Consider the following 10,971-nt stretch of genomic DNA (forward strand, 5'->3'; position numbering starts at 1 on the left):
CAAAAGAAGAAAATCCGCTCTGATGGACTCTTCACCAAAACTGACAAGAGACCAACAAGTAATTTTACAAAGGCCCCTGACCAGCTCTCTCATATAAACATCTTTTTATCGTTACCAACCTGGGCTGAATTTGAATCAGGAACGCAGAGTTCACAGCCTCTGTATCCTATTAGCATAATCCCCCTTGACCCAATCCCCTCCCCCCCACCTCCATAAAGGTATTTAACTTGTCATTAAGGCCAGTAGTTTCAGATTAGGGTGCCCAGATGTAGGCACTTATCTACAGAAAGGCACCTAAATTAGTGGCTTGGTTTTCAAAGAGTCCAGGCATCCGTAGCTGCCATTGTCTACTGCTCCCCTCCACCAGCGAACCATTTCCCTCCCTGACTGACCTTCACCCTGCAAAAGGGTTTGCTAACATCAAAGCAAAACGGAGCCCTTCTGGGAGTTGTAACACACACAAAAGAGAGTTCAAAAATCCCCCAAACCAGACCAAACACTAAAGCTCAGGCTTGTAGTGACTGACCTTCGGTCACATCTCTAAGCCTCACTTCCAAGGTCAGTTTCAACTCACTCAAGTAATCCAGTTTTGCTTGGATTTGATGGGCCAGATCCTCTGCTGGAGTAAATCAGCGCAGCTACACTGAAGTCAATGGGGATTTACACCAGGTGATGATCAGACCATTTGGGTGTGAAGCTATTGCACAGGACACATGGGTAGTGCAGTGGTATAATCTACTACAAGGGAACTGGGATTTAACACTGGGAGAGGACAGAATGGACAAGACAAGTGCTTACCAGTTAGGCCTGTGAGGACTGTACTTAGTCGGAGCCTCCTAGACAGCTGATGTAAGCGCCATTGACTTCAGTGCAGTCATTCCAATTCACACCAGCTGGAGATCCGGCTCATAGCCTCCAATCGCCTACTTCCCACTCAAGTAGACAAAGAAGGGACTTATCCAATTGGCGAATTCATTCTAAGCAACCCAAAACCTTTGTCATTCATTTGGGACGGTAGAAGGGACTGACCCATAACCATCAGCATGAAATATTCAACTGTCTGCTACCCTCATTTCCATATTACAGGAGGGCTATACTACAGTGTCAGGGTTACGCACTGCCCTAGAGCCATATGATCCGCTGACAGCTCGCTCCCGCAGCAGAGGGCAAAGGCCTATTACACATCCAGTCCATTCCTCTGCCAGGGTGGGATTGTTCCTTATGGTACGTCCACTCCACTGGCATCAGCAGGAGGCGAATATTCAATAGAAATCTGCAGTGCAAATGGAAGAAGAATTTTGCTCTGAGTACAACAGACATTTGGGGACATCAGGCGGGATCATCGAAGGGAGAACGAGTGTACATTTTGCTTCTCCCCCCCCCCGTTTTTTCTCCAGTGATTACGTTTTAATCTCTAATGTTATTTAGTGTTGATGAAAGGTAGCAGACTCACAACCTTGAAGACCTCTGTTTACCCTCATAAGTACAACACCGGCTATAGCAAGTGCCAGCTTCCCCAAAATGCCCCATCAAAGAGCACTGCTCCTGGCAGGAAGGGGACTGTCCCTACAATGAAGGGTCTTTGTTCTCTTTGCTCCACCAGTAACTGAGCTACGAGCGTAAACTCATTTGATGCAGGCCACCAAACAGTCACCGGCATCACTGCCGACCCAGGCTGGATTCAAACAACAGATCTACTAGGGAAAGGCTCCATATCCCATTAGCAGCCCCTGAGAGAGTCCGCCTCGTTGTTTTAAATGTTCATGAGCAGCCCTGGTACTGAATTTCTATAAACACCCCTGGTGAAATCTCCCAGTGACAGAAGAGGGAATTTCGCTCATGTCACTACTGGGTCAGGTGTTTCCCGGAAGAAAACCTGGGTCAGAGTCAAAAAGTGAAGCAGAGATGGGCCCGAAGCATGAAGTTGTGATCTGGTCTGGAACATCCCCAAAGTCTCGGGATAGATGGGTCTAGAGTTTTGGTCCAGACCCATCTCTACAACAAAGATTTGGCAAAGTTATCCTAAGAACCTGGTACGATTTATTTCAGGAGGGAAGAGTTGAGAGAACATGAGTCACAAGAATCTAACTTGGAGATATATAAAGGGCGTGTGCAGCTGTACGTTACATAGCACTGTGCCACCCAGACCTCCGCAGCAACACCCTGAAAATTGAGATTCATATGGCCCAATCCTGCTCCTGCTGAAATTTTGCTATTGACTTAAATGGGAGCAGGATCAAGCCCACGTATAGCAGAGATGGAAAAGACCTAGTAGGTCATCTTGTCCATGCCCCCTGCCAGTGCAGGACTGATCCACACTGCACAGTCTCCTGTGCTTTGTAAAGTCTTAAATGACTCTAGCCATGTGCTTCCCCTAGGAGACTGCTCTACAGTTTAATGACCCTTAGTTTTTCCTGATATTCAATGTAATATTCCCTGCAGATTTACTAGCGTGGAACAAACTAGAAACCTCCGCCTAATCCAAGCATCCTTGGTTAAATGCCCCAATCTGGCTTAAAAAAACACCCCTGCATTGCAAGAGGCAGCCACTCAAGTAAAAATGCCTTAGACAGAAGGGCTCTCATAAAGCGACTCCAGCCTGCCACCCATTTCTCAGTTATAAATTAGACAAACTGTTATGCAAACAAACCAATTTGTTATGTCTCTATAAATTATCCTCCGCTGGTTTCCACCGAATCAGTACCAGCCAGTCAGTGTCTGTCTAGTCTTCGCAACGGTCTCTCAGGAGTCTCTTTTAGCCAGCCCCACTTTGATCCTGCACTGCAGGAAGTGAGCCGTGATGGCACTACAGGCCACCAGGCCAAAGAAAGAGGCACAGGACAGGTAGATGGAGAGGGGTCCATGTCTACTCAGGAAAATCTCCTGCCTGATCTTGTAATCCAGGAAGATGGCCTCCAGCTGCGAAAGCGTGCAAAGGGCCAAGAACATGTGGAAGATCTGATGGGCATGGCCGATTATATCACAGGAGCCCGGGAAATACTTCTCGGGGACTGGGCAGGAGAAGAAATAAGCACTGATTAGAAAGAACAGTATCTGGAAGGTGTGGTACCAGGCAGCCTGCTCCTCGCAGCCCCCCAAGTGGCACATGACCACCCGGTGTGCAACTGGGCTGATGTCCAAGACGAACGCCAGCCCTGCTGGGATCACCTGACACATCTTCCTCATGAGGGGATAGGGGCGCCGGTACCGGTACTTGGCGTAGCAGCAGCCAGCACAAGAGAGCCAGCCGCAGAAGGCAGCCGCGGGGAGGAAGAAGAGCCAGAACTTGTCGTACCAGGCTTGGTCCGCGCTGTAGTAGAAATGGGCCAGGGCGCTGCCGTATTGGTAGACGCTGACCCCGACATAGTCCACGAAGTAGAAGGTGTAGTGAGACAGCTCCGACTTGGATTGCAGTAGGTGGGCCAAGAGGCTGCAGGTTAGGTAGGTGAGGGAGGACAGCACGAAGATGAACAAAGGCAAGGATGAGACGTCCAAGGACAGCTCCTCTGCTTCTGCAAAGGCCTTGAACCTCAGCAACACAGCCAAGGCCGCCAGCAGGTGAGTCCAGACGTTGACCACCTCATTGTGCTTCTGGAACAGGCTGAAGAAGTAGTAGCGCCACTCCTGGCCGATGGGGCGGTACCCCGTCTGGATGTACGGCTCCCGGAAGAGCTGGGGCACGTCGGATTCTTCGACAGTGCAGGGCATCTTGGGGAAGCCTTCCTCCAGGAGTCTGGGGAGGCGGCGGAGCTGCTGCCCGCTGACGGACAAGGTGCTGATACGCTCCAGGATGGCTGTCATCATGCTCCCCACGGCAGAAGGGAGTCCGCAGACGGGTAAAGCCAATCCTCGCCCTGCAGTGAGGAGAGAAATGGGAGCAGTGAACAGCAGAATAAAGCCGGAACGGAGCCAGGGAATGTGAATCACACAATCCCAGGGTGTGTGCTGGGCGCAGCTAACAGGAGGCTATCGGCCATGCAAAGGCCTGTGCTCAGTTGGGGTTCTACACAACCTAGCGGGCCAAAACACAGCCTGAAGTAATGCCACAGCTCCGTGGACAGGACTGTCCTGATCCCGGTGGTTCCTACAGCGCCAAGCACACAGGATAACAAATAACAAGAAGCCCCTGGATTCCATCCCGTTGTCATCATCTGAGGGGGAAGTCTAAGATCTGCCATCCCCCCTTCACTGTGATTGGAGGAGCCCAGCCGGCTGGTCCCCTCCTAGGAAATAAGCACTCCTGGGACATCTCCCCCATTGCTCTCTCTCTGCTGTGCGTCCCCCACCCCACCGGAAGGGTGGCAGCAGAAGGGAGTGGGGGAAACACAGGAGATGAGAGACAAAGGGCAGTCGCCCCAAGAGGGCTTCCTCTCCCCTCAGCCCCCTGTAAGGTCTCCCTCCCTCAGCCCAGTCCCTCCTCTCTCCCCATTACCTTCCCCCTCCCCCACCTGAGGAAAGGGGAAGGGCTTGAGCGTCACCTGCTGCTCTGCTTGCCAGACTGGGGAAGCCATGAGGCAGGGTTACAGAGGCAGCCAATGGGGCACAGCAGCCTCTAGTGGCCAGTGGTGAGAACAGCAGCATTCTCCCCCTCCCTGGGCCAAGCTGCTCAGGGCAGAGGGGTGCTTTGGGTGGGGTTGGATCTGGGAGGTTTTGCCCTAATTATTGGGAGAGTCACTGCACAACAGCAAGCAAGGGCCCGCACCGTGCTTTGAGCTTGCAAAGTGCTAAGGATTTCCCCCGCGGGTGCTCCGATACCATGAAGCACAGCACGAGAGCTGAACAGAGCTTGAGTTCCCAAGGCCGGGAGGTCCCAGCCTTAATGGGCGGCCTCTAGCGGTGCGTCTACACAGCTCACTAAGCCTGGGTCTGTGGAAGCCTGCACTCACAGACCGTCTGACTCAGCTCTGTGGCTTCACCTGCCTCCACACTGCAAAATAACAGGGCTTGGACCCAAGTCACAGCAGGACTCGGGCTCTGAGCCATCCCTTAGCAGGATCGCAGGATCTGGGTTCTGAGTGCTTGCTGACCGAGTCAGACTGATTTGGGTGTGGATGGAAGGAGGGATTGGGCTCAAAATTGAGTCAGAGCCCGGGCTTAGTGTGCAGAGTACACATACACTAGGAGCTGCTGTAATAATAAATTAGCGATGCAGGCTGAGCCACTTAACTTCCGAACCAAATGCACACCTCCTCCTGGATGGGGAGCACTGGGCGCCGCCGGATGGGGCCAGACCCCTCTCCACTACGGAGCAAGCAGCTGGTTCAGTTGACATTCCAGACCTCTCCCTTCCCTGGCAGCAGTTTAGCAGCTGGGCAGCAAGGAGCGGCCAGAGAGAAGATGCTGTTTTCAAGAGACAATGATGATGTGACCCAGGGAGTGCTTAGCCTCGCCAATCCCTTCTCCTCTTTCTAGGACCTGCCTTGAAACGCAGCCATGTGGCTCCGATTGTTTTAAGATCCAGTCAGTCAGGCTTGGGGAGACATGTACTTGGACTTGCAGAAAACCTATGACAAGGTCCCTCATCAAAGGCTTTTAAGCAAATTAAGCAGTCAGGGATAAGAGGGAAGGTCCTCTCATGGATCAGTAACTGGATAAAAGAGAGGAAACAAAGGATACAAATAAATGGTCAGTTTTCACAAAGGAGAGAGATAAATAGCAGGGTTCTGCCAAGGATCTGTACTGGGACCTGTGCTGTTCAACCTATTCATAAATGATCTGCAAAAGGGGGGTGAACAGTCAGGTGGCAAAGTTTGCCGATGATACAAAATTACTCAAGATAGTTAAATCCAAAGCTGACTGCAAAGTTACAAAGGGATCTCATAAAACTGGGTGACTGGGGAATAGGGATGTAAATATCATTTAAAAAGTTAACCGTTTACACAAAATATTTTTTAATTGTTTAAACGGTTAACTGATTAAAGGGCCGTCCGGCTGGTACAGCTGGGGCCGGGACCACTCTGGCAGGCACGGCTGGGGCTGCTCCAGCCGGCGCAGGACCACTGGGGCCAGTGGGCCGGCCGGCGTGGGGCTGCTGGGGCCAGCTGGCTGGCCCGGAGGTTAACAGTTAAGGCGGGTTAACCGGTAACACTGATGCTTACTGGTTAATCGTTTAACATTTTACATCCCTACTGGGGAACAAAATGGCAGATGAGATTCAGTGTTGATAAATGCAAAGTAATGCACATTAGAAAATATAGTCCCAACTGTACATATAAAATGATGGGGTCTAAATTAGCTGATACCACTCAAAAAAGAGATCTTGGAGTCACTGTGGCTAGTTCTCTGAAAACATCCATTCCATGTGCAGCAGCAGTCAAAAAAGCGAACAGAATATTGGGAAGGAATCATTATGAAAGGAATAGATAATAAGACAGAAAATATCATAATGCCACTGTATAAATCCATGGTATGCCCACATCTTGAATACTGGGTGCAGTTTTGGCCTCCCCATCTCAAAAAGATATATTAGCATTGGAAAAAGTACAGAGAAGGGCAACAAAAAATATTTAGGGGTATGGAACAGCTTCCATATGAGGAAAGATTAAAAAGAGTGGAACTGTTCAGCTTAGAAAAAGAGACGAGTAAGGGTGAATACGAGAGAGGGCTATAAAATTATGAGTGGTGTGGAGAAAGTGAACAGGGAAGTGTTATTTATCCCATCACATAACAAAAGAACCAAAGGTCACCCAATGAAATGAATAGGCAGCGAGTTTAAAACAAACATAAGGAAGTACTTCTTCACACAACGCACAGTGAACCTGTGGAACTCCTTGCCAGGGGATGTTGTGAAGGCCAAAAGTATAACAGGGTTAAAAAAAGAACTAGATAAGTTCATGAAGAATAGGTCCATCAATGGCTATTAGCCAAGAAGGTCAGGGACGCAACCCCATGCTCTGGGTGTCCCTAAACCTCTGACTGCCAGAAGCTGGACAACAGGGGATTGATCACTCGATAATTGCCTGTTCTGTTCATTCCCTCTGAAGCATCTGGCATTGGCCACTGTCGGAAGACAGGATACTGGGCTAGATGGACCATTGGTCTGACCCAGTATGGCCGTTCTTATGTTCTTACATATAACCTGACCCTCACAAGTCCCAGTGGGCTGGCCTTCCTGGCCCCTAGAAACAGCCACCGCTGTCTGGGATTCTTGCACCAGAGTGCTCTGTTCCCTGGCAACCACCATTGCTAAGCTCCGAGGCACTGGGGTGGTGTGTGATTGGGAGAGGGTTAGAGCTCCCCCACCACTCGCAAGGCCTGGGAGCTCCAGACACATTTCTGCAGCAGATGGAAACCTGCAGCATGAAATTGTGGGGTCTGTAGCAACCCAAGCAGTACCATCCCCTGCCACGGAGGGCTGCACAGGTAGCACCCTCCTAAGGGGTGGTGGAACAGGCCCACTCCTCCTGCACGCTGGGCAGCAGCACAGCGGACTTCCCTGAAATGCAATGCCATCTGAGGCTCCCTGGGAGGTGATGTAGCTCCACACAACTCCCCTTGCAGAGCTGTACCTTAGCCCTCAGCCTTTTCCCTGCTGTCTGGAGGCGGAGGGCTATACTGCATGGGAAGATCTCCCTGTGAAAACCCTCAAAGCCACTTTCAAATCTTTCCTTAAAACTCCCCTCTGCGGCAATGCCTATGATGCCCTCAGCTATGGCCAGGCAGCTGGTGTGCTATGACCACTCTCTGTTATACTCAGAATGGTCTTACTAAGTGCATTGCCACAGACGCTGTGCAAACCCATAACAGAGAAGGTCCTTGCCCCCAAAGAGCCACAGTCAGCCATCGGGCATGTGCACCAGGTAACCAGACGATTTTCCCTTTGGTTTGTTGAGTCCACCGCTCATCTCCCATTTTATTCTTAGACACTAAGGGCATGTCTACATTACAATAAAGGACCTGCAGCATGGCTGCAACTTGTCCAAATCAGATGACTCGAGCTCGCAGGGCTCAGACTGTGGGGCTAAAAATTTCAGTGTAGACATTTGGGCTTTAGGCTCGGGCTGGAGGTTGGGCTCTGACACCCTCCTGCCTCGCGGGATCTCAGAGCCCAGGCTCCAGCCCGAGCCCAGATGTCTACCCTGCAATTTTTAGCCCCATAGCCTGAGCCACACAAGCCCAAGTTTATTGACCCAGGCTCTGAGCCACAGGTTTTTTATTACAGTGTAGACAGCCCCTAAGCTCTCTGGGGCAGGGACCATTTCTTTGTTATAGGTTTGTACAGTGTCCAGCACAGGGACATCCTCATCCCTAAATTGGGGCCTCTAGGAACACAGGCATTGCCAGACTGGATCAGACCCACGATTCATCTAATCCACTCTCCTGTCTCTGACCGTGGCCAGCACCAGATGCCTCAGAGGAAGGTGTAAAAACCCCACAGTAGGCAGAGGTAGGGTAACCTGCCTCCATGAAGGTCTCATCTTAATCCCTTAGAACTTGTCTGAAACCCGGAAGCCCAAGGGTTAATTTCCTTTCCAAAACGCTTTTAGTTTAGCATTTACTATTACAACTCTGGGTACTACTGTTGCCTGTAGACACTAATGTAATACAAACAATAATGACAAGCTTTGGACTCGATCCTGCAAACACCTATCTATGCTTGTACTTTATGCATCTGAGTACTTCCATTGATCTCATTATAGAACTCCTATTCCTCAGATAAAGAGAAGCATGTGTATCTATGTTTGCAGGGTCAGTGCCTATCTCCTCAGCAGACATGCACTCAACAACCACTGTTGTGGAGACGGTTCATATATAAGTAAACACAGAGGAGTGTTTTTTGGGGGGGCATGAACTATTTCAGGGGTGGGCAAACGACGGCCTGGGGGCCGCATCCGGCCCTTCAGACATTTTAATCCGGCCCAGGGCTTGCCCCACTTCGGCGCTCCAGTCGGGGAGCAGAGTCGGGGGCTTGCCCCGCTCCACGCGGTTCCTGGAAGCAGTGGCATGTCCCCCTCCGGCTCCTACAAGTAGAGGCAGCCGAGGGGCTCCGCATGCTGCCCCATCCCAAGTGCAACCCCCGCAGTTCCCATTGGCTGGGAACCACGGCCAATGGGAGCTGCAGGGGTGGTGACTGCGGGTGGGGCAGCATACAGAGCTGCCTGGCCGCGCCTCTCCATAGGAGCCGGAGGGGGGACATGCCACTGCTTCTGGGAATTGCTTGAGGTAAGTGTCGCCTGGAGCCTGTACCCCTGACCCACTCCTACACCCCAATCTCCTGCCCCAGCCCTGATCCCCCTCCTGCCATCTGAACCCCTTGGTCCCAGCCCGGAGCACCCTCCTGCACCCCAAACCCTCATCCTCAGCTCCACCTCGGAGCCTGCACCCCCAGCTGGAGCCCTTGCCCCCCTCCTGCACCCCAACCTCCTGCCCCAGCCTGGAGCCCCTTCCTGCACACTGAACTCCTAATTTCTGGACCCACCACAGAGCCCACACCCCCAGCCAGAGCCCTCCCACACCCCAACCCCCAATTTCGTGAGCATTCATGGCCCACAATACAATTTCCATACCCAGATGTGGCCCTCGGGCCAAAAAGTTTGCCCACCCCTGAACTATTTTCTCCTTCCTCTGAAGCAACAGACACTGGCTATTGCCAGAGACGGGATATAGGGTTTACTGGACCCATTGTATGATCTGGTATGGAAGGGCCTGTTAACTAATGGCTCCATGGATCCTCCCAAAGCTACTTCACTCAAACACAAAGGGAGAGAAGGCCGGGACATGGCAAACACCACAGGAGGAGATCCACATTTGAAGCCAACGCTCCTGAACTAAAAAAGTCGTAGAAGAGCCAGAAATGAAGGGTCTGAGTCTGATTTTGCAGTGACCCGGCTTTCCCCACTTCCTCCAACAACCTAACCAGTCCGTAAATAGAGATCTAGGTGGAACTTCCTGCTTCCAGCAGGCACTGGTCACCGCCGTTAAGATTGCAAAAGAGTTTCTGGCAGAGCACCCGGTTCTTTTGTTTTCTGAAAATAATGCCTCGTGGGGCTGTCATTTGCCATGTTTGGCAATGGGGAACTTGTCTGGTGAGTCTGACTAAGTCCCCTTCGGTCACTTCAGGAGAGGAAATTTACAACGTTCTTTTCGTTTTTTGTTTTAAACAGGGCTATGGCAAAAAAACAACCACCCTGAAGCGTGAAAGCTCTTTTGGACAGTGCCCTCACTAAGGGTTGCTGCCTCGGCAAGGTATTAAAAGAACTGGTTTAGGAGGGCCCGGAAGGGTTCACATGGGAGAGTACTTCTGTATGCTGAAGCCACGACAGCTGTGTTGTGCAGTGCTGCTGTTGTCACCCGCTGCAGCGCCGTTTTTCCTGTGAACGTTGTGGTCCAGATCCTGGCCTGTGTCTGAGCAGCATTTGGTGCAGCTCCGGAAGGGTTTTAAGCTACATTTGGGTCCCATTCCCCCTCCCTATCCCCCAATCCTGGAGTTATGGGAGTGCTGGGCCATTCCCTGCAGGAAGAAGGAGCAGCTTCAGGGCTGCTCTGTTTTATGCTGGCTGCCCATGCTGCTGTCCTGGCAGCCACAGATCGTCATGGCATAAGGATGCACCAGCCACACCCCCTTTTCTCCAGCCATGCCCCCCGTGTCAGCAGCCAGGAAGGGCCAGTTCAGAGGCTGCCACCGGAGGATCCCCCTGCAGAATGAAAACCCTCCAGTGGCTCCGTCTACCAGAAGGGCACAAAGAAGCTCTAATAGACTGGAGGATCTGGCTCTCGCTATTCAGATCCCTTCCCTATTTAGCTTTAACCTTCCCTCCTACCCCCAAGGATGACTGACCCGAGCTCAGTTGCATCAGGGAAGGTGCGGAGAGTGGAACCAGACCAGTGCTTCTCCCCCACAGGAAGCAGCAGCCCCCGGCTAGCGCTGCCTGGCACGGAGCTATCAACTCTAGCAAACAGCGAGGAGAAGCAAAGCATCATGGGGAAGGAGGGGCCAGAGGCTAGCGGGGGAATGGGTTGACAATGCTAAGC

At 51.7% G+C, this 10,971-nt stretch overlaps 1 protein-coding gene across 1 annotated transcript; it reads right to left on the minus strand.

Moving 5' to 3' along the window:
* Positions 1–2,742: 2,742 nt before the first annotated feature.
* Positions 2,743–3,804, minus strand: PAQR8 (progestin and adipoQ receptor family member 8). Its single transcript, XM_065401929.1, has one exon. It carries the CDS (start codon positions 3,802–3,804, stop codon positions 2,743–2,745), a length of 1,062 nt encoding a protein of 353 aa, XP_065258001.1.
* Between the last annotated feature and the right edge of the window lie 7,167 nt (positions 3,805–10,971).

This window comes from Emys orbicularis, chromosome 3, assembly GCF_028017835.1.
Source record: "Emys orbicularis isolate rEmyOrb1 chromosome 3, rEmyOrb1.hap1, whole genome shotgun sequence".
Taxonomy (NCBI): Eukaryota; Metazoa; Chordata; order Testudines; family Emydidae; genus Emys; species Emys orbicularis.